The sequence below is a fragment of the Neolamprologus multifasciatus genome, chromosome 1, assembly GCF_963576455.1.
Source record: "Neolamprologus multifasciatus chromosome 1, fNeoMul1.2, whole genome shotgun sequence".
NCBI lineage: Eukaryota > Metazoa > Chordata > Actinopteri > Cichliformes > Cichlidae > Neolamprologus > Neolamprologus multifasciatus.
Genome location: NC_140439.1, coordinates 16,837,382 through 16,861,083, shown reverse-complemented (window position 1 = coordinate 16,861,083; position 23,702 = coordinate 16,837,382). Strand labels below are relative to the sequence as shown.

The 23,702-nt window shown below is 39.6% G+C and overlaps 2 protein-coding genes across 4 annotated transcripts; one reads left to right on the top strand and one right to left on the bottom strand.

The window, feature by feature from the left end:
* Positions 1–4,418: 4,418 nt before the first annotated feature.
* On the bottom strand, positions 4,419–12,296 carry nae1 (nedd8 activating enzyme E1 subunit 1). The gene is made up of 20 exons (XM_085159089.1): positions 12,166–12,296; positions 11,634–11,737; positions 11,489–11,549; positions 11,370–11,400; positions 11,184–11,255; positions 10,562–10,641; positions 9,430–9,539; positions 9,104–9,213; positions 8,949–9,011; positions 8,769–8,832; positions 8,600–8,691; positions 8,410–8,469; positions 8,182–8,315; positions 7,959–8,034; positions 7,293–7,332; positions 6,677–6,763; positions 6,469–6,561; positions 5,240–5,354; positions 5,099–5,148; positions 4,419–5,003 (listed from the first exon to the last, which is right to left on the bottom strand). Exons 1-20 carry the CDS (start codon positions 12,213–12,215, stop codon positions 4,894–4,896), a joined length of 1,602 nt encoding a protein of 533 aa, XP_085015215.1. The 5' UTR covers positions 12,216–12,296; the 3' UTR covers positions 4,419–4,893.
* Positions 11,727–22,021, top strand: ca7 (carbonic anhydrase VII). Of its 3 annotated transcripts, none has more exons than XM_085159104.1 (8): positions 11,727–11,835; positions 13,736–13,951; positions 14,464–14,661; positions 18,043–18,161; positions 18,493–18,588; positions 18,729–18,791; positions 18,904–19,059; positions 21,529–22,021. In XM_085159104.1, the coding sequence occupies exons 2-8, from the start codon at positions 13,915–13,917 to the stop codon at positions 21,646–21,648; spliced, it is 789 nt and encodes a 262-aa protein (XP_085015230.1). In that variant the 5' UTR covers positions 11,727–11,835; positions 13,736–13,914; the 3' UTR covers positions 21,649–22,021. The 3 variants fall into 3 exon arrangements, with proteins under 3 accessions (XP_085015230.1, XP_085015234.1, XP_085015240.1); XM_085159108.1 differs by lacking the exon at positions 21,529–22,021 and adding an exon at positions 19,746–21,522; XM_085159114.1 differs by lacking the exon at positions 13,736–13,951 and having other exon boundaries at positions 11,734–11,835.
* Positions 22,022–23,702: the final 1,681 nt, after the last annotated feature.

Genomic DNA, 23,702 nt, shown 5'->3' with positions numbered 1-23,702 from the left:
TTTAACACACAGATGAACATCTTAGAAACATCAATGACCGCATGTTTGAGTTAAGTGGAAGTCTCGTCAGGATGTTTGTTATGATTTCATTCCAGTGTACTAAATCATTACAGACACATCCGATGATAACGTTGATCTGTATTATACTTGAGGATGCACACTGGGAGTTTTCTCAGCTTAGCTCCTCTTAATTGATAATGTTCACCAGTCTTTAAATAATAAAAATCAAATCTAAATCAGGGCATGCTGATAGCAATATTTAGATCATAATAAAGATAAAAACCTCCCTTAATTAGAGTTTACCGTTTTAGATTGCAAAGCTGGGAAAGTAATACAAACACGCTGCTTGGTCTTTTTAATGTAAATAGTCAGCCAATTACATGACAGCAACTCACAGGCATGCAGACATGGCCGAGATGACCTGTAAAGTTCAAATTGAATATCAGAATGAGGAATAAAAGTGATTCAAGTGTATTTGAATGTAGCATGGTTGTTGGGGCCAAACAGACACGTCTGAGTGCTTCAGACCAGAAACTGCTGATCTACTGGGATTTTCTCTTACAAACATCTCTAGGGTTTACAGAGAATGGTTTGAAAAAGAAATTATCCAGTGAGCTCTACTCTTATCGCACATTTTTTCAGACTAATGCGTTTGTAACTCCCAATGTCAGATATCCTTATCTTAACATATAATATTTAATACTGGTGTTTGCTTGCACCTGTGAATTCGTGTAGCCTGTGTTTGTGTATCTTCATGGTAAAATATCATTCTGCAAACTCCAGCAACACAAAGACTAACACACACGACTGAGTGTTTATACGTCTGCCTGTCTGTGGACTCATTTTGTGATCACAACAGTGTCACTACCGTATGAAATAAAGACAGAAAGCGTTCCTCCTGCGGTTGAGAGCAAACTAAAGGCAAAGTTTGGAAAATCTGTGTAACTCACTGGCATACCAGCTGGTGTGATCACTCACCACATGCTCTCTTAGGTTTGCATTTTAAGTTCAAAAAGTGGTCAGCAAAATCAAATTGCAGAGCTTTGGATTTCCTAGTAGGTTGTGTAGATGGCAAATGTATTCTCTAAAGATGTGTTTGTAAATCTTGAAACTGTTTTTAACCCCATTCATCCACTTTCTTAACCACTTATCCAATTCAATGTTCAGGCTATGATGAGGCCTATTAGAAGTGTCATAGGTAGGAAATGGGTACTTTGGATAGATGGTCCATCCATTACAGGGTGAACACAACCATACACACCCATACATGCTAGTAACCTTTTATTCTGATCCTTATATAATCACCAGTTGACATAACAAATATGTTTTTGGACTGTGGGAGGAACCAGAGTGCTCAAAGAGAACCTAAAGAAGACAACTTCAAAAAGAAAGGTCACGGCTGACCAAGATGTTTGAACCAGGAACATTTCTGCCATTGGGAAACTGTGCTAAACATCCTGATCACACGTTATGCAAGGAGACTTCTTCCGAGTCCTCCACTTTACTTTGTGAGGCAGCTTATTTTGTGCAACATCACAATAAAATAGTCTACCTCGTGAGGGACCAATCTGTGTCCTCTCAGGAACTACTGACCAATAAGGTCACAGCTACAGAGACAATAAAGTAGACATGTTGCCTGTACTGATGCCAACTTATCTATCTTTCAAACCTCTTTTTTCTCTTTCCCATTTTTCACTTTCTGTGGTTCCTTAAGTTAGCTGGTACACACAGATAGACTAACGGTTGCCCTTTTCCTAAAACCTTTGAAGGAACACACTGCAGGTGGTTCTGTGTAACAAACCAGCTGCCTGTTTCCAGGAACACAGTTGCAAGCTTGCTTTACTCAAATGAACAAGCTTTACAGCTCCTTCGTCAAAAGTGAGCCGTTTACACCAGTCAAATCAACACAATACTGAAATATAAGTTAGGTACATTCTTAAGAAAGCAAAGTTGTTAAATCCAAGCATGCAGCTCCTTCTGCTTAGAGGAAGAATGGAGAGAACCCTCGGCAGACCTCTAGGAGGTTTAAAGTATGCCGGCCTCCTGCAGTCCTCCTGCAAACACATTCAACACTCCACTCTGCACTGTTTTTAATTCAGCCCAGGTCTCACGAGGAGGTGAACAAGTTGAATATCTGCCAGGTAAATCACTCAAAGTAACAGCCCTGAACAATCAGAGAACATTATCCTCGAGTGCTGCAGGTTTTTTCTTTCACCACTTTCACTCTTCACTCTGACTTTGTTAGTGACGTGTGTGCTAAATGCAACCTTTTATCCAGTGACATATTATGTGACAAAGGGGACAGTGGTCCCTCGTCCGTGTGGGGGATGTGCCCATAAATCTGCCACCTTTACTGTGCAGTTTTCTTCATTTCCTTACGCTGACTCATGCAGTTCCCTCCGCCCTTGCTCTCCATTTGTTGCTAGAAGCTTTCAGCCAGAATCCTCATTGGCAGTGCGGCCATTCTGCAGACTTTGCCACTCATTCACAGATTGATTTTAGCGTTAACGACCACCTCCTTTGACCTGCGGCCCCTAACACACTCCCGTCTCCAGTGTGGGGCCTCTGCTGTAGCTTCAAGATAAAGCACTTGCAAGCTGAGGTCCAGATAATCAGTGTGTGCAACAGATGTGATTAACTTCTGATCTTGTGATCACATATTTGTTTGCTACAGTGTGAGGGGTCGCTCTACCCCTGGGTTTATGTTGTGCTTAATATGTGTTTGCACTTGTTTCACTCAACCATATTTAAATAATGCAGTTTCAGTTCTTTTCAAAGCTGTCAATTTACCAAACAAATCACTGGCAACTGAAAAGCAAACATGTTAGTTTGCCTACAACCACTGCAGAAGGAGGACTGCTTGCTGTGTGTGTGTCAGTGGTAAATAATGACGCAATTACAATCTGCGCCACTGTTAACAAAACTGTATAATCAACATTTTTTAGGGATCTCATGATGAAGCAAAGGTGATATTTCTTACAGGACAAAGTACTATTTTGACTGAAGTTGACTAATTGTGTCATTTTGTTTCTAATATTTATTTAGGTAGAAGTATTTAGTTGGATTTTAAAGCGGCTTTACATGATACCCTTCCCTCTATCATAGCAACATGTCCTGCAATTTTTACTTGAATACTTGGAATTTTTATACCCTGAATCCTTCAATAGAGAAAAAAAAAGGTTTAAAAAACACAAACGGCTGGTCTGTTGCGTCAGATAAAAAGCTCTTCTTTGCTTATTCGTTTCTGTAATCTCTTATCAGTCGACATTCTTACATGAGTGGGGGCCTTGGGTTACAAGAGGACACATGAGTTACTGTTGTCACTCTGACAGTATGAAGCAGAAACGAAGACATCCTAGTATAACCAGCGCTGAACATTACATGTTCGGATGGGTACCTGTGAATAAACTTAATTTGTATATATTTTGCACATCTTATATTTCTATTGTCTTTTATTGTACTTAGTGTAGTTTATAGCTGTTTCTATTGTTTTGAAATGATCATTTACTCTACTTATGTATTCTGCGTGGCATCTGTGGACAGCAAAGAAAGAATTTCACTGTACAGGGGACTGTTACAGCGTGGTACTGTTAGAGGCAGCGGCTGGATGGAGCTGTGATAATCTCTAAGAGGCAACGGACAAATTCTTGATTTAGAAAATGGCCAGAGTAGTTCTTGGCAACCTGCTCTATCCTTCTCAGACAGACGGTGACGGGGGGTATGAGAGTGAGTCTCTGACAGATATCTACAGGGGGAGATTTGGAGAGGAGAAGAGGTCTGCTAAGGTTAAATTTCCATCCAGCTCAAGTCTGGAAAAAGAAAAAAGCAAACCTTACCCTGTGCACCAGTTATATCACATAACCACCTCGCAAGGCTGTGCTACATATTAGATCGCTCTGAAAAGAAAGACCAGTGTGCTCCACACTGCACAGGATCTAAAAAGAGCTGCTGAGAAACAACACACTGGTTAATCGTTAACACTAAAGGTTTTTTGTTAACATCCTACCTCTGATTAAGTCAAACTCAGTCTGTATCCAAAGGTCAGCATCCAGGTACTGGTCACTGTGTAGGAATGTTAAATAAACTTGCAACTACATGATGACCAACAAATGGTAAAAAAAAAAAATGAGGAGTGCCATCTAGTGTTGAGTAAAGATAATGTTAACAAACCCTCATAAAAATACCACAGCGGTTTCATGTGGATCTTTCCAGGGGTCACATTACAGGCCTCTCAAGAAGCTCACGTGTTAGTCATCAAACATTTATTCAGGATGAAGAACTGAAATCATTGCAAAACAATTAAAAAAGTCACTTTAAGTGTTTTCCAGAGGTGAACCCATGTGTGACTTAGGTTGGTGAGTGAGCTGAAGACACAGAGGATTTACTGATAATAAAAAACACACAAAAAACCCCCCAAAACACATCAAATAAATTGTTTAATGTTTTATCGCAATACAAGACAGTTCAACGCTACAAGTTTTACATTGCTTGTTCCAAATACAACAAGACAGTTGTGACTAATGTATACAAAGTGCCACTACACTGTAATACATCATCCATAAATGCTGAATTTCAGATGAAAATACTACATTGAGGTTTGGAATCTGACAGTTTCATTTCTGGCTTAAAGGTCCGCTTAACAGAAAGTATGTGATGGGTGATATCTTGATTTCCCGCATTTTAAGAACTTTGAGAAGAAGCTGAAACACTATGAACTGACAGTTCAGTCTAAAATGCTTCTTCTCAGTGAGAAGCACTTCTAGGTTTAAGCATATGCATGTTAGTAAAAATCAAATCCCAATGTCCAGTTTTACAGTTTGATCTCTTACACTCCTGCTTATCCTTGTGCCATTTTTCTCTCATATTTTCCGTAAGCAGCTTCAGTAATCGTACTCACAAGCGCAACGTGGCTGACGTTTGTGACATTGCATTGTAAATGAAAGTGTTGTTAAATGGCACAAACTGGTGGCTGATAATCTTTATGGCCTCCTGAGCAGCTGATCCTAAAATAAAACATAATGAAAGATTTGAACAGATATATCTTACTCATCAGCACTGTTTCACAAAGAAATGCTGTAGGAATCAATCAAAACTTTACCTCCCAAAAATGCAGAAACTGTGTGCGGCTCTGCCGCTCCATATCGACAGCTGCAGATGTATAAACAGAAAGTAAATATTTGCTTATGTGTTTTTGAAACAATTACTCAAAACAGCACATCCAGCTTTGGCCTCGACTTACAACTCATGGATATAGTCGTCTTTGATGTTGACATTGAGGCTGTACTCCTGCAGTAGGCTGTTCACACAGGCCTTCAGTTTGCTAATGTCTTCCTCCACCTGGTAGTTATAAACGCCTAAAGAGAGTAAACACAGGGGGGAAAAAGATGTGAGAATAAAGAAATCGGTTCTGTTTCTGTATTCTGGCATCAGCAGGAAGTAAAATCAGACTGTAGCATACACTTACTTCCCACTTTGTTAGGTACAGCTGTTCAACTGCTCATTAATACAAATATCTAACCAACCAGTCACATGGCAGCAATTCAGTGCATTCAAGCATGTAGATATGGTCAAAGTGAATTGCTGAAGTCCAAACTGAGCATCAGAATGGGGAAAAACAAAGGGGCTTTAACTTTAAAAGGGTGTGTCAGCTGCTGATCTACTTGGATTTTCCTGCACAATCATCATAGAGGGTTACAAATAATGGTTTTTAAAAAAGAAATATCCAGTGGGCAGTAGGCTGCTGATGTCAGCAGTCTGAGGAGAATGGCCAGACGGCTTCAAGCTGATAGAAAGGCAATGGTAACTCAAATAACCATTAGTTGCAACCGAGGTATGCAGAGAAGCATTTCTGAATACACAAAATGTCAATGCTTGCAGCAGATTGGCTACAGCAGCAGAAACCACAGCAGGTGCCACTCCTGTCAGCTTCACACGGGATCTCCAACCGGGGACAACTGAAGAGGTTCTAACATGTTTCCTGGTCTGATGAATCTTGACTTCTGTTGCACCAAATTTTGAATCTAGCAAACAACATGTAAGCATGGATCCATTCTGCCCTGTTTCAACAGTTCAGACTAGTGGTGGTAGTGTAAGGATGTGGGGGATATTTTCTTTGGCACACTTTGGGCCATCATGTCAATATGATCAAAGATATCTGAGGAATGTTTCCAGCACCATTTTGAATCTGTCCCATGAAGAATGAAGACATTTCTGAAGGAAAAAGAATTGTCCAACCTGGTGAAAGCATGGTTTAATAAAAGACGAGAAGTATTCTCCCCTGCAAGCCTTTCCCCCCTCTTTTTAAGACTATAGCTTAGATGCTGACTGTATACAAACTGGATGAGATTCTTAATGTTGCAGCAGCTATTCTTTTCTTAATGGTCAGTGGCCACATTAGTATGTATTTACATATCCAAAGCTTCATCAATATTCCTTTCCTCGTTGAGGAAAGCTTAAAGCACTTCATACCTGGGTAGCGAGAGTGCTGCTGATAGAAACGATCAACAGCTCGAAGCATGAGGTAGAAGACCATCTCGCTATCTGGACTGTCCATGCAGGAGGCTGTGGGGAGGCAGCTGATGTTAATACAAAAGTAGGCTTTGTTGCAACCAGAAGAACATGACGTGACTCCAACATAAAAGAGTTTACTCTAAGAGAAAATGAATCCCCAACTTACTGATTTCATCTTTGTTTACTGTATCCGCACTATATTCTTCAGCCAGAGACCTGCAGCGCACCACCCGCAGAAAGGATGCATTCTTACCTAAACACAAATACCTACAGTTAGGAAATGACTAGCCTCACATGAAGCAGGTGTCACAAAGAGATCACATCACGGTTCACTTCCAATGAGTCCTTAGAGAGGAAAAAGTAACAGAATAACACATGCTGAAAATGGCCAGGCTCAGAGGAAATAGAGACTCAGTAAAGCAACACATGAGATTTTCATTTTTACAAATGAATGTATGGCACTGTGCAGCTTTGTTTCACATATGACAATGTTGATGTCATATGGATGTTAATAAAGCTCACTGGAGGGCACTAGTAAAATCAATAATAATTAAATTACCATGAATAGTCATATCTGAAAGCCATGTTATTTGAAGTTGATCAATTATAACTAACTTCCAGGTTTTACGCAACACAATTAAATGGGGCCCAGCTGAACAGCAATAAAAACTGGGGCCCCTCAAAAACACACATGGTATTTATCCCTCTTTTGACACGCATGCACGCACGCGCAAACACACACACACAGTGAATGGTTGTTGATAAAAGAACATAGTGCTTACAAAACAGTTTGATGTCCTTCTCAGGAATGCTTTCTGCTGGCTAGTGGAAAAAAGCAGAATTAAGTACTGTAGGAATCCAGTTTTTAGTCAAATTAAATGGTGAAACTGCCATACTGAGCATGCGAGGGCAAGCTCTATAGCTCAATCATATCATGACTCCCTGTCAGACTAAAGAGAAAAGACACATGATGGAGATATTAGGTTCTAGTAGAAAAAGCATTAACTTCATCACTCTTGGCTTTGCTGATGAATTAAACTTATTTGGATGGAGATGAAGGATCTACAAATGTACCTGTGATAAACACGTGCTGTGATATGACTTTTTTTAAAAACTGTACCATATACTTCTCCAGACTAGCATACTAGTCTGATTGCCGCACTGTTTTAAGCACACTACATGTTAATTTCATTATTAAATTAAAATTAAATTTTTATTTATATAGCACCTTTCAAGACAGAATCACAAAGTGCTCCACATAAGATTACAAGTCATAAAAAGATTTAAAAAAGAGAAAATAAAAAAGGCAAAAAATTAACCAAAAGCAGTTCTAAAAAGGTGAGTTTTGAGTTGTTTTTTTAAAAACAGCTACTGAGTCCGCAGTTCTTAATTATGTATTAAATTTAGAAATATAAGCTTTATACTGACTCCACAGCTTTGCGCCATACCTTTCCAACAGACTGTAACAGAGATTCTACATGTTTAGAAACAGCTGCTGCATCCTGCATGGCCTTTTCCCTGTAACTGTAATAAAACACAAATAAGAAGCCAAACCACCCACAAATGGCAAGTATGTGTGTGTGTATGTATCAATAAATGCAGAACTGTTGAGTTGATTTCTGTTGCTCTTGTTTAATTAAACAGTGAGCACCCACATATTTCCCCACTTACACATTTTGAAGGTTGATAAACTTCTGAGAATCTGCAATCATGTCAGGTATGGTTCCTCGTACGGGTAGGCTTCCATTTCCCTCGTTGTGAACAAATTCTTTGACAGCTCGCAGCATCACCCAGAAGGACGGACTCTAAACAAACACATACAAGAAATACTTCACAGATTAAAAGCAAACACCTTAAAATATGTACTTTTTATAGGAAAGATTGGGCAAAAATTACAACCTGTGCTGTGATGTTTTTACACTGCTCACTATTGAAGATGTCTTCAACAGCGCTAGGAATCTGTGGAAGCAAGAGATTTCACAAGTCTTAATAGACTAAACTATGGAGGGTTGGGGGTTAAAAGTGAGATATGCTGTGTGGGAAACAAGATAGCTCTTAAGGAAGCCAAGAGCTTTTAACTTTTTGTCACCTTGGTAGGATTTAAAGCAGTATTGACATTCTTAATAGCTTCCTCAAAGTTTTCCTCATCCTCTGGGACACCATTCTCATTCTTCCTGATCCCTGAAAAAAAAAAAGAGACAAAGTATACATAAAATGAAGAGAAAAGTCCACAATTATCTTCACAGGTCCACAAGTACCTTCCCGAATGAGCTGTCTGAAGGCCTCCTTCTCCTTGTAGTTTTTTGGTGGCTGACCATTATGCTACAATGACAAACAGCAAAAGCAGAATTAGATTCTTCTGCACAGCAACAGAAATGCTAAAGAAGCTGTCAGACATTTTGGCACTAGAGAAGCAAAAGAAAAATGTAATACTGCACCTCACTGAGCCATTTCTCCAGGTATTTAGCAACAATGATTATCCACGGTGTGTGACTGTGATCCTACGGATTAAATAAAGAACAGCAAGGAAGATGATTAGATGTGTAACCCTGGCATCATTTGAATGTTGTGCATGCACAAATGAAACACATACCTTCTTCTCCATGCTGTCAAGATCATATGACTTAATGTGGTTCTGAAATTCAGCATAGGGTTGGTCCAACCTTAGATCCTCCAAGGCATTGTCTGGGTGAGATTCAATCACTGAAGAGAGATGCAGAAAAATTCAATATTAGTGTCATGTCAGTACTCTTAAATATACTGTGTAACTTGTGAAATATTACTACATAAATAGGCTATGTTCCTACCAACTTCACTGTTCACTGAAAAGTGAACTTATCGGGTTAGACATACCAACTGTAGAATGCCAAGACTATAAAAAGGATTTAAAGAAGAAAACTGCTGCTAAGAGCAACTTACCTGTATGCTCCTGCACCACCAGTCTCATGTAGCCAATGAGGCCGTAGGTCTTACAGACTAGAAAAGGTACAGAGGCACTCCAAAGAACTGAGCCGAGCCTCAAACACGTGCTGTTGGATTTGAAAAGATGTGTAGATATTTGGACAGAAAATAAAACCAGCACAAAAATTAAGTCAGTCCTGAAACTTTCTGCAAAAGAGTGAACATTTTACATAAAAGGAAAAAGCATATATTAAAAGCAGGTAGACAATGAAGTATGTTTAATTTGATTGGAAAATCTTGCAATAGATATGTATGAACGTTCTCTAAGAATAAATGACTTATGGACTGCCGTAGTTTTCTTCATCAGCTCTTTGTTACAGTATTACAGTACAGTGGAAAAGGCTTGAATCATTCTGCTTCCAAGGAATCAGACTTTCTTGTATCTTTTTTAAACAATTTCAAAATCACTGTAGTTGGACCTATGAAATGCCAAAGAGAACACAGTTTGACCAACATAAAAAAAATTTTTTTGAACCACCAAAGTGACTTCAAAAGAGCCTAAGAGTCCTTGAAAGGTGCCGAATATGTCCAGGTGGAAGAGGGCAAGAAGGGATTGTGACAGCAGATAAACAGTATCTGAAAGTCATATCCTTAGGAAATAGGGAAAATTGGCATCAGCTTCCGTTCCTCATATTTCAGTGTGACAATGATCCCAAACACACTGAACTGTAGTAAAAGCAAAACAGTTGGGGACTGGCTCACCCTGAGCCCCGACCTCATTATTGAAGCAGTGTGGGATCATCTTCATCATTCAAAGCTCTTCATCACCATGAACAATTTTTTAATGTGCTTCAAGAAGCCTGCAGAACTATTCCTCAACTACTTAAAGAAATGACAAGAAAGCTTACTTAAGAAAGTTCAGGCTCTGGTGAAGAATACAGGTGGTCAGACCAAATGTTGACTTTCAAGCTTGTTAGAATTGCACAAACTGTTTTTTCCTTATACATTACATTTCTATGTACGTTTGTACATTGTTTCAAAACACTGCACCAATTTTCTATTTTCCCAGCACAGTATAAAGAAATGACAGGTGGATCAAGATTTTAGCACAGCACTGTAAATGAATGCAAGGATTAAGATAATCTCATACCTTTCTGGTAGCTGGACACCAATGACTATGGTAAACCTGTGGAAAAATTCTGAATCGTTGTCCAAAAGCTTATCTGGACCCTGCAGGTGTGACAGAAATTACAAGAGACTTCAGAGTGGCAAAAGTCATAAATTCACAAAACATGTGTTTCATTCATCTGAATCAGAGTTAGGTTTATTGTCAAGTTTGTGAAATTTGTCTTGGTATAATGGTGGAGAAAGATCTTCATTTCAACATCACAAACACTGCAGATGTTTTAAATTTCTACTGAAACATTATTAAGGTTTTGAAAACAAACAGCTGGAAAAGTTAATGTGGTTAATACTGGCATGTTGTCAAATATTTTCACCATACACTTAACTATTGCTCAGACATTGACCTCTTGGTAAATTATTTGAACCAAGTTGGTAAATCTTGTTATGATCTCATGATCTTTAGCTGAAAATAAAATAGCTGTGCAACACATTTAAATAAAAATAACTGGATGCAGCCATAGTGATAAGTTACATGAAATTCATTTTGGTAGTTTTTTTTGTGTGTGTAATCATGCTGCCATGTGATTACAGACAGTACACGTGATTACAAACAGCCAAGACTGCCTTGGAAGGGAAGCAACACCAACCTCCTCGACAAAGTTTCCAGAGACATCACTGTTCAGCTCTTGCAGCAGTTCGGTGGCAGCCTGTGCTCTGTTCTGCAGCACAAAAACTACGATAAGAACTCGAACAAATATGGAAATACACTGCGTACTTCAACAAAAGAACAACAGAGCTGTTGGGAGAAAATGGAAACTGTCAGCAACACATACCTTTCCAATGCTGTCTTTGCTGAGGAAAAAGCTGCAAAATGAGATTAAGAGGTCAGCTGCAAGCAGGCAAGTAAAACTGATAGAATAAAAATGCTTTTAAGCTAAACATGACCACTTACTTGTTTCCAACATCTTCACCTGTGACTGTGTGCCCATCTACTATAGTGAATGCTCCAATACCTGACACACAGAACAATTCATTCAGTCAGATGTTTTCACCATCACCTGCAGCAAGGTCACTAACACTGAGGAAAATCTGTTCACCTGGAAGTACGAGGTTCTTCAGTATCTCCGTTCCCGTCGCCGTGGCGTTTACGAGACACACGTGTGCATTTTCCAGTGTTTCCTGGCCGTGGTCACCCCACAGCCTGAAAGCACACAGCACAACACGGACATTTGTTGCCATTTGCCCTCACTTGCTATACAAACACAGTGAGCTACTTTTCCCAGAATGACTCGGCTGCTGGTAAGAAAGATTCACCCTCATCGACAGCCCTGTATTATTACACCTGTTAAACCATCAAGAGCTGTTCATAAATACGTTCAAACAGGGTGACACCTGAGCCCTCACAGAAACAAAGAGCATAACATCACATCAGTCACATCACTCTTACGGCTTACTAACGCATTAGCTCGCCGGTGCTTATTTCAACTGCAACTCTCATAGCAAGCTAACGCTAGCTAGCTTCAGCACTTTTGCCCCAACAGCGTTGCTGCTGTGACCTCTCATGTTTTCACACGCTTAGCGAGAGGGATGTTATTTCTTTGTGAAAACTAGGCTGTTGTTTAAACTAACCTGAGCTGCCGGTCGTATTTTTGCTCTTTCGATGCTTTGGTGGATGCCATGATAGCTATGTGTCGAGTGACGTTAACGAACGTAAATTGACTTCCTCAGCGCCAGATTCGACACAAAAGTGCCTGCTCGAAAATCCGCTCTTGCACTTTCGACGCAGATCAACAGCGTTCTAATTAATATTGTGTTAGAAATAACATATTTAATGATTCCAAAACGTTTATATCTGTATATTTATGTTGTGCATATTCTCATTCATCAGTATTTTCTCACTATTTTCTGTTTTTTCCCCTTTGATTTCGGGTAGCTATCAGGGATTTTAATGAATTTGTCTGTTAGATGTAGTAGTTACAGACGACACATTACACATCTGAAGGCATTTTTGTTTGCTATGGTGATGAGCAGGTTGACAGATGAGGTCAGGCAGGAGTCTCTGTGGACTATGCTGTTTTCAGATGACATTGTGATCTGTGGTGAGAGCAGGGAGATGGTGGATGAGAGCCTGGAGAGGTAGAGGTGTGGAGAGAAGAGGAATTAAACTCAGTAGAAGCAAGACCGAATACGTGTGTGTGTGTGTGTGTGTGTGTGTGTGTGTGTGTGTGTGTGTGTGTGTGTGTGTGTGTGTGTGTGTGTGTGTGTGTGTGTGTGTGTGAACAAGAGGGAGACTTTGCACATGCAAAGAGTAGTGAAGTTACATGAGTTTAAATACCCAGAGTTTAAATACCCGGGGTCAACCAAGGTACCAAACAAGTGCACAAGAGGGGTGAAGAAGAGAGCGCAGGCTGGGTGGAGTGGCTGGAGACGAGTGTTGGGTGATTTATGACAGAAGGATAGCAGAAAGAGTGAAAATGAAGGTTTACAAGATGGCAGTGAGACTTGCTGTGATGTATGGTTTAGAGATGATGTTACTCACAAAAAACAGTTACAGTTTTATTACCTGAAAAGTAATGCTACAGAGGAGTTTAAACATAATTATTTGCACAGTTAAATAGTCTTTTAGTCTTTTAACTTAAGTAAACTTATTATTAGTGCAACCTGTGTAAAAATCAAAATATATTTTCAATACCTAATACCTCACTCATATAAAATGGCTTCTGTAAGAATCATACAGATTATATCACTGGACCATGCAGTTGTTTATGATTGTAATTACTTGGGTCTTAATAAATGGTATGGAGTATAAAGTATTCTTCTATATAATAGATTATTACAAAATATAGTATATAGCTTAGAGTATAAAGCTGAAGCAGAAAGAAATACCTAAAGAAAAAAAGGGGGATTACAGTACATCTGTATGTTAGTAAAATACTCAAATGTGACATTAAACTTCTACGGGGCCAAGGTTTCGGATGAATAATAATACATCTAATTAAGAATTTGACAAAAATTTTTTTTTAAATTTAATAAAGATCCCAAACCTACAAGCAGCAGCAATTAACAAAAAATATTGCACAAACTAAATAATACTGATTTGGCATGTCTACATCATGGAAGTAGTGCGAGGAAGATTTCTCAAAGGGCACCTTTTAGTAGATCACATTCTTGATTTCGCTTATTTTTCTTTTTCAACGAGGTGTCTATTTAGCGTGCAATGGTCGTGCGCGAGCCCACACGTGTGGGCGTGGCAAAAAGAGGTACCTTCCCCTTTGCCAGTAAACTTGTTGAACAGCTGTACCCGCTGATGTCCCTACCTGTCCTTCACGTGCGCAACGAAGTGCCGCTTGGTCCGACTGGAACCTGCAGACAGGGACAATGACGGGACATCACTGGGGATACGGGAAGGAGGACGGTGAGATGTTCGAAAATGCAAGCTCCATTCACTGTTTTCCTGCGTGGAGGCAATTAGCAATTTAACTGGAATAAACGGCCTGTTTGCGGTGCTTCGTGTTTTACTCAGACGTTAAAGACAGCCGTTAAATCCCGATTAGCCCTACGCTTAAAGGGATAAACGGTTTCACCTCAGCCTGACAGTCCAGTCGAATTTGCCCTGAGTTACAGAGAGTGTAATATTTTTATTTTTGCTCTCTGTAATGTTCTTAAGCAGACTTATTCTGTGCTGTGCTACATTGCCTTAATGTTATTGAGAAAGTCTATCTGAATTCCCCGATACCTGTTTAAGACCAAAGTTTTAGGTTATGCCACCAGCCTTTAGTTGTGGCCTGGAGGGAGAAAGCTTCATTAGTTTATTTGCAGGTTTATTGTTAGGTGACACACTAACAGATCTGGTGCAGATCATTGTAGTTGCAGAATTGTGTGTGTTGTAAATGTGTTTGTTTTTGATTATATTTGTTTCTCCCATAGGTCCCTCTTCATGGTATAAAAACTACCCCGTTGCGGAGGGGAACCGGCAATCACCAATTGATATCGTCCCCAATGAGGCGTCACATGACCGCGATCTAGGCCCTATAATGACAAACTATGACCACTGCACCTCCGTTAACATCTCCAACAATGGCCACTCCGTAGTTGTGGAGTTCAATGACTCAGATGATCGTTCAGGTGAGAAAATTGTGCTTTTGTTTTGTTTGTTTGTTTTAAATTCACTTCAACGATATTCTCCTTCCACATACCTGTTGTAGTGGCAGGGATTATATGTGTTACAAACATGCCCATATCTGTTTTTAGAAGTTTATATAACTGCCGTGTAACTATAATAGCAGCCGAAGACAAACTTGATCTTCAGTCTGACATCTGCTGCCAGTTACATGAGGGGGAAATCTGTGCTAAAAGTTTACTTCCAGTAATCCTTCCCTTGATTTCTCGAAAGCAAAAACCACGTGTAAAGCTGATTATTATCACAGTTTGCAAATAAGCCTCTTATTATGCTGCAGGAAAGCGCAAGCAGCACTTAACTGCATGACTGTCTGTCTGCTGGACAAGAAATATAATGATGTTGGATGATCTCAGTGGTTATGATGACAATATTTGTCTTTATCACTGGGTGGATCTGTGTTAACCAGCCTGACATTAGCATGAATGATAAGCTCGGAAAAGTAGGCTGTTTTGCTCTGACGGTTATCACAAAACAGCCAAATGGCTGTTTGCTGAAATATTGATAATAACGATGAAATAAAACACCCTCAAAAAAACTGCCATCAACTACAACCTTAGCACAATTTCTCTGTATTTCAAATGTCCTGCACAAAATCCTCTAAACCCGTTGTTTGTTTACCATTACACATCTTCCTCAGAACTCACTTGGATGAGTGACAAAACTTTTGTCCCACTGAAAACGCCACATCCAGGTGAACAGAATCAACATTTTGGGAATGCCAAAAACAGTTATACTGAGACAGGTGCACACTGTTAAAGTTGTTATAATAAAACAGAATTATAATAGCTAACATGATTCATAAGTGCAGGTGGTTTATGCTCTTCTTTCCTCAGACAGATATTAACAGTAGCGTTATGAAGGTCAGGATTTACAACAACATTGCTACCTGAGTCTGCACATTATTCATTTATACATATTTATCACTACAATGTAGATGGTGTCAAATGATATCTACATATTATTAACAATATTATCATATTGTTGATCATTGTTTCACATTTTGTGCCACTCCTACACAGCTAATGTGACCTTGAATCATCTGATCCTTTTTGTCACAACGATGTCAGCAGCATCACAATGAATAACAATCATCATAACAGTGAAAAAGTCCACATCCAGCAATGCATACCACAGGCACAAAGCAGTCTGCAGGGTCTCCTGTTCTCATCGTGGCATAGATTAAAGTTACTATTTACCCTTTTTAAAACTGAAAAACAAGTTCAAAATGTCCTAATCTTGATTTTGCATGAGACTGGCAATTTGCATCTGAAGCTTAAGCTGGTGCCACAGAGGTCTGTGATAGGTGACATTGGAGACTTTGCTTCTATATCAGCTTTGACTGCAAAATTTGATGATTTGAAACCTCCTGTTGTAGGGATGGGTACCGGTATCATGGCACCGGTTCTGACATAAACGGTAGTAACCAGACCGAAAAGCAGTGCACATTTCGCTGCTTTATTTCGGTGCTTTTTTTTCCTGTGATGTCATACGCTTTGGATTCCAGCCAATCATTTTACCTTTGCAAGCGCAGTAGGCGGGCCCAGGTACGTAGGTTCTTTTAGAGCAGAGCTACAGATTGAAAACGCCCAAAGGCGAAGCGGTCAAAGTCTGACTGTACTTCACAGCAAAAGATGCAAACTCAGCAGCCTGCAACAAGTGCTTTAAGGTGATACCGTGCAAAGGAGGTAACTCCTCGAATCTGATGAAACACCTGGTGATGCATAGCGTTTTTTTAAAAGCAGAGAAATGCACTGTATTTGATAGCTTGCTGCGAGACCTCACATTGAGCACATCTACTGCAGGTGTGGTGCCTGTTATCGGTCCCGGAGTTAGCAACATCCCCCAAGAACCCGAGGAGTAGAGTCCTGGCCCCTAGCCCTGCCAGTGTAGCAGAATGATGACCGATGATGATGGCAGCAGCAGCTGTTCTTCTCTGGGCGAGTAGCTTAAAGTTGTTTGTGTGTAATTTACATTGAGTAGGCTAACCACGTTATTAAATTAATGCACGTAAGGTGAACTAGCAAACACCGTCGTAGTTACATGCGGCTGTCTTCTTGTTTGATGGCAGATACTCCCTTCACCCTGACCAAAAAAGCTAAAATGACCAAAGAAAAAGTGGGAAACAGTTAAACATGAGTTTTTTGGACAAAGTTGGTGTTTTTTTCCCCCCATTGATTAAGCACTGCTTCCAGTCAAGAGTGATACCATAAATCCCCTATAGCTGCAAAAAAGGCTAACATTGTTATCTTTTTACAAAAAAACAGCTAAACATGAGAGGTTTTTGGACAAAGTTTGTGGTCTTCATTCTTTCAGCACCGGTTCGAGCACCGTTTAAGCACCGGCACCATTTCAAAAGTACCGGTTTGGTACTGGTATCGGATAAAACCTAAACGATACCCATCCCTACTCCTGGGTGTTGACTAATGATGTCAGACGTTCGTGTGATGCTACACAAAGGATAGTTTGTGATGTGTTCTCATTAAAATGACATTTTCTAATGCCCTCGCAGATATTCAGATTCACTTTTATTTTTATTTATGCATGCAACAAGTCATTTTAGAGCACTATGGAGTGGCATAGAGAAGGTTAGATGGAGCTGAACTAAGTCTACATGGTTCTAGAGAAAGCATAGGACATGTATGAGGACAACAAGGCAGCGGTGAGGCATCTGCTAGGAGTCACAGATGGATTCAAGGTAGATGTGAGATTACATCATGGATTGTCTCCAAACCCCTTCTTGTTTTCTACACTGATGACAGGTTGACAGATGAGGTCAGACAGGAGTCTCTGTGAACTGTGATATTTGCACAGTTCACAGATTACATTGTGATCTTTGGTGACAAAAAACAGGACTCAGAGCTGGAGGTGGCAGTACGGAAGATGTTAAGATTTTCACTGAGATTATACCATATGAGAATCAGAAATGAGTACATCAAAAGGAAAGCTCAGGTTGAGCATTTTGGAGACCAAGTTAAAGGAAGACTGAGATGTTTTGGGCATGTTAAGAGGAGGGATAGTGGTTATATTGGACCAAGGATGTTGAATATGGGACTGCCAGGCAGGAGGAAGAGACCTCAGAGGTGGTTCATGAATGTTGTAAAAGAGGAGACAAGATGTAAGTAGAGCAGAGAGAAGCAGAGCCTCTGCTGTAGTGACTCCTGAAAAGAGCATGCAAAGAAGAACATTTTAGGGCTCTAAATTTTGTGAGGTAGAGACCTGCGAAGAGAAATCAAACAACAAAAGGTATGGGGAAGTGCTTGCATGTAAACACCAACACCTTTTTGTTTTGTTTACCTCTACAGTACATCTCTCTGTATCTCCCACAGTGATCAAGGGAGGCCCACTCGATAACCCCTACAGACTGAAACAATTTCATTTCCACTGGGGTGGAAAAGGACATGAAGGTTCTGAGCACACTGTTTCAGGAAAAGGCTTTGCATCTGAGGTCGGTTTCTGTTGAGTTTAAATCCTTTATCTCAGTATCTAATAGCCAAATGCAGGTTAAGAAAACTTATATAATTATAATAGGGTGTGTGTACTGGTAAAAATGTATATGGTAACAGGTGGTGGTGCAGACTTTCTTCTGTCTTAGAAGAGAAAGAAAATCTTATTTATTTAAACTACAGTGGCAGGTTTACTATAAAAAGATATTTATACTCATAAAAAGATACTGATATTCTCTTATTTTATAGCACACAGAAAGGGCTGCAATGTGGTATGCATGACTCAATTTATTTACCTTATTTTTCTTATTCTTTTTGTTTCCTCGCTTGTAGCTTCATTTAGTTCACTGGAATGCTGTCAAGTACAAAACGTATGGAGAGGCATCAACGGCGCCCGATGGTCTTGCCGTTCTTGGCATCTTTTTAGAAGTAAGACATTTCTCTCAATCCCATCTTCTGTCCTCATGCCCGATAATGATAGTATGAAACCATCTTAGTGCAAGTTAATAATATGTGAGAAACGTGGCGCATGCATGTGTGTGTAAAAATATATCTATCTGTTATGTAAGACAGGTGATGACCACAGATGGCTCCACATGATAACGGATGTTCTGTACATGGTGAAGTATAAAGTGAGTAGCCTAGCTGTGATTGTTGACTTGTTTTATTGCATATATTAAAAAAAAGAATGTTCTGTGAGTTGCATTTTTGCAGTGTTGCAGCTATATTGTCTTGATGTTTCAGGGCAGTATCACAGATTTCAAAGGTTTCAACCCCAAGTGCCTGCTTCCCAGCAGTCTTCACTACTGGACCTACCTCGGCTCTCTAACCACACCTCCGCTACACGAGAGCGTTATCTGGATCATCCTGAAGGAGCCAATTGAAGTGTCTGAAAAGCAGGTGAGTGCTGCAATTGTGACCACTTTACACACCCGGTTTCTAACTTAGGCAGTGCTTTTGTTTTGCATTAGAAACGTTTTCTGTTCTACAAAATGGAGGTGGAGAAGTGTGGCTATATTGTCATGACATGATTGTGTTGGGGATTAATCATTAACAGTAAATGAGTCTATACTTCACCAATAATCTTATCTGTAATAAATTAATAATAAATTAGTAATAAATTCGAAATATTGATTCCACGTTCTGTTATACAGCCACTCAGAGACATCATTAAGTAGTACTCAGCAGTGGGTAATGACTCTGGCAAAAGCTCTGTTTTACTAAAGTAGAAGATCTACAATCGTTGCTTCAGAAGAAGAATATCACGTGTGATCATTTTTCATAGTGTTTAGTTAAAAAATGAACGTATTAAACAGAACCGTGAATCTGTCAGAAATTGTGACCTACATTCATCTGTAAGCTAGTATTGCTTGAGGCATTGAAGCGCCAGTTGATCACTCAGTTGTGACATCCACGAGTCTTCGTCTGTATTATGTTTGGCTATGCTCCACTGGTCTCCAGGGGGTGTATAGAAAGAAACAAATAGCCTTTAGGGGGAGTGGGGGAGGGGTGGTCTAGCACATAAGCACAGAGCCCACCACCCCTTCCCTTATCAGAGTCTTTGTTTTGCGGTCCTGGCGGTGTAGGGTCCGACCTGGTAACTCCTATGAGGCAGTGGATGTTTTGATGAAGCCAGGACTTACAGTCAGCAGACAACACCTCCGGACAAAGTGGTTGTAGTAAATCTGGCATTGGTAAGGAAGAGGATAGAAGCGGTGATTTGTGTTGTTTTCACAGCTGGAGCGATAGCAAGCTCTCCATCCCTACTTTTCTCTTTCGTTTCCTCTCCCTGCGCTGTCTGCATTGCTTGCTGTTCCTGACAATAAACCACACAGGACACAGTGGTCGTGCAATCTCAGGTGGGATACTGTCCGAAGTCCAGGTTCAAAGCTGAGACAGATGTCTGTTAGTTCCTGAAGAATGAAAGTGATCAGTACATTGCAGGAAGACTCAACAAAAAGGTGTAAAAACATAAAAGGTGCACAATAGTTGGGAGCGCTGTGCCGCTGCATATGTCCATATGTGCTGCCATCTTTGCACCAGTCAATGTTTCCTTTGTTTTCAAACCACAGTTCAGCATCACTGGATCATGGGTCCATTCCTGAAAGCAGATCTAACAAATCTCGAGTCATAACTTTAGTCTTAATCTTAGTTTCTTACAAGAGAATGTGTATGTGAGGTTTGGGTGGTTGTTGGGGTGATGGTGGGGCTTTCTTCTCTGCTGTATCTTATGCACTGGTATTATGATGCCGTATTTTAAATTCCAGAGCAAACATGTTCATCGTGTTTATAATTCAAGAGGCATGCCACACATGAAGTTGTATTTTTTTTTTTATCCACGCCTCTTAGCACAGAATTTAATCAGAAAGTTAAGGTCTGATAACTGCAGGATGTCAAAGTTAACTAACTGGATGCCTGCACACGCTTTCCAGGTCCCCCTGTGAGTCTCTTGTAGCCACTGCTGGCCAGTCTCAGGATTATTCTATTAATTTGTTGATTTTTTTCCCCCTTTATTTTCTCTAGTTGCCTGTTTTGCAAATCTATAATTGTACATGAGGAACCAGAGGTTTTATTGGTGGAGGCACTGTGGGTGTTGGTCATGAACTATCTATAAACCCATATCTGTAGCATTGCTTGGGGTGAATGTAAGCCAGGCAACTGGCCCCACAGACTATAACTCCATTCCTCAAGCCTTTGATCCCCTCCAGCTGATTATCCTGATGGATGACTGGATGGGTACAGGGATTTAATTGAAAAATGCTTACATGGAGACCCAGCAGGGAAAAGCCCTTATATAATAAGGAATTACTCCTGTAGGAATTACTGTTTTTCATTTCCCTACATAATGGTAGACTCAGAGTTAGAGAGGAAGTGCCAAACTCTAACTTGGTTTTGTGTGTACTTTTAAGTTTAGGAAGCTGTTTTATCTCTGCCATGGAGCTGTATTAAAACTCATCAGTGAGCCACAGCTTTGCAGTGAGAAACACTAGAAGGTCATTAGAAAGTTCTAAATTGATCTAAGCTGATCCTATGTCTGTTCTGCTGTCAGTGCAGCATCAAACCGCCTCTAAAATTTTTTCTAAACCTGCTGCTGTTTGAGTAATTATTGCAGAAAACTGCCCAAATGCTGTAGGCAATTGTTTATAGAAATCTGTTTTTGAATTATGACTACAGTGTAAGTGTGCTTGGAGATGGGAAGCCAGGTTTGCTTTAGAGACGAGCATATGTTGTTGATTATTGGACCTTTCATGGGATTTGTTAAGTTATACTCTGCATATTTGTCTTATTATAGCATCTAATATGGAGAAAGGGTTGTGCAGGAAATGAATGTCTTTTCCAGAGTTCATGTTTCTGTCCCTCTGAATGCAGCTGGGGATGTTCAGAATGCTTCTGTTCACCGGAGAGGACGACGATCAGAAGATGCGGATGGAAAACAACTTCAGGCCTCCCCAGCCTATCAAAGGGAGGAGAGTGCGTTCCTCCAATTAATATGACCTCTGGAGGTCTGAAGTCATAAATAACCAACAGCAACTGCAATAACACGAGAATACTTTCACCTCACAATAGCTTATCCTGAATGGTTTGTGATTGTACGTAAAACAGAAGTAAAACGTTGCATTAATTGTCATCCCTAGTGGTTTACCCCCCACCCATGTGAAACTTTAATGGCAGTAGAGGGAATTATTTTAGGGGCCAAAAAAAAATGATTTTGTTAAGTTTACTAGGAAGTAGAATAAAACCAGCATTTACAGTCATTATTATCATTATCACAAACTGTAAGTTTAATAGGTTGCACCAATACTTGAACCAACGATTAAGGAAAACAAGAGGGCACAACAACAAGCACAAAGCCTTTTCACTCCTTTTATCATATATACCTGCTAATCCCATATTGTTGTAGCCTGTAGCTGTTTCCAGACTAATGCCATATCCCTTTGCTGTCTGCAGATCTACAGCCCCCTTACTGATTGCCATTGATTCCTTGTTAATCCAGCCTATTGCAGGTGGATTCCCAGTCCTTGTGGCTATAGATTCCTTCCAGTAGGGCCAGTGATGCTTTTATCTCAACTGCTCCATGGACCATAATTGAGTGCATGAAAGTCAGGCTGTTTCCAGTCCACAAATGCAATTAATCCCAAAACATGGTAACTGTTAAGGTCTTATTAAACTTCAGGAGTCCAAACAAGGCCCTATTTAAAATCTTTGATGATCTGTGATGATCAGATCATTAATTCTGTCGGCAGCATCACACGATGGTTATTATTGTGCAGGATATATTATTATTATTATTACACCTGTGAACCAGCAACAGGGGAAAAAAGTTATAGAGTTCTCACCTAAAATCTGTGTTCGTGTTCACCATTTGAGTTGCTGTAACAGTTGCGTAACTGTAACCTTTTACCTGTTATCCAGAATTAGGTGGAGTAATTAAAGCAAATGTTTAAACTCTGTCATTGATTAGAAGAGGCAAAGGTTCAAGGTAATTAGTAGCTAGGTTGTAAAGCAGTGGGAAATCTGGGCTGTGATTGGTTAAATATTTACCACCCGTGTTGAAGATGTCTAAAAATACACTGCTATGAACAACTGAAAATACAAAATGTTAAATACTATAATGTTAAAATGTTAAGAATCAATGTATTAGCAAATATTTTTAAGGAGAAGGACTTAATGTCAGAAAACTGTAATATATGTTTCTGTATGTATTACTACCAGACTGAAAATATAGTACAGCAATAAGTCCAGTAACATTTTAGAATACAGAGCCGAATTGTTTTGCTGTCATATATTTATCGAGGTATATCTATGGTCCCTAGAATTTAGCTACAATATTTGTCCAGCAGATGGCAGGTTTGGCTGTTTTATTAAAGTTCTAGACTGAATTCTTATTTTTCTGCTGTTCATCAAAAATATTTGTCTGTTTAAACATTTAAATGTTTTTTTTTTTAAATATGTAGCTATTCAAATACTGCTTTATTTAATTTAATGTATCATTAAATAAATGCTTATTTTCTTTCTCCTGCACCTTGTTTCTACATTCTTAAATTTTATTTTCTTTCTCAGATTTATTTTATTCTCATTCAGATTTTAGTTACCTATTTATTTGATCTCTAGCACATTCAGCTTGCGTTCATCATCCTGCAGGTGGCAGTGTCTGCTCTCATTTGTATCAAACCCAGTAGCTACTGATTTGTTTTACACTGAACGTGATAAATTTTTTTACAGAAAATAAATAATTTACAACAGTACATAGAAACCAGTGGTTAAGTAAATTAAGTGATGCATTACTGGCAGGAGAAATACAACATTGTCATCAATGGCATATTTTATCTTACATCTGAGAAAATAACTTCGATAACACTTGACCTTGCCATTGCTGTCCTTTTAGTCACTGTGTAGGTGTTCAAGAGGTTGCATTACCTCACCTGGTGCCACCTGATGTCTGGAAAAATTCTGCCTCCTGGCTAATGAATAAAAAATGAGAGTAGGCGTATGAAGTATATCTGACACATATTCTCAAGTAATCCCTCAAAAATAGCATCAGT

Coding starts and splice junctions, on each gene's coding strand:
- nae1 (XM_085159089.1), bottom strand. CDS start 12,215: ATGGCATCCACCAAAGCATCGAAAGAGCAAAAATACGACCGGCAGCTC. Junction 11,738..12,165: donor AAATACGACCGGCAGCTCAG/GTTAGTTTAAAC, acceptor GTGTGCTTTCAG/GCTGTGGGGTGACCACGGCC. Junction 10,642..11,183: donor CTGGAAACTTTGTCGAGGAG/GTTGGTGTTGCT, acceptor TCACACCTGCAG/GGTCCAGATAAGCTTTTGGA.
- ca7 (XM_085159104.1), top strand. CDS start 13,915: ATGACGGGACATCACTGGGGATACGGGAAGGAGGACG. Junction 14,662..18,042: donor TGACTCAGATGATCGTTCAG/GTGAGAAAATTG, acceptor TATCTCCCACAG/TGATCAAGGGAGGCCCACTC. Junction 19,060..21,528: donor TTGAAGTGTCTGAAAAGCAG/GTGAGTGCTGCA, acceptor CTCTGAATGCAG/CTGGGGATGTTCAGAATGCT.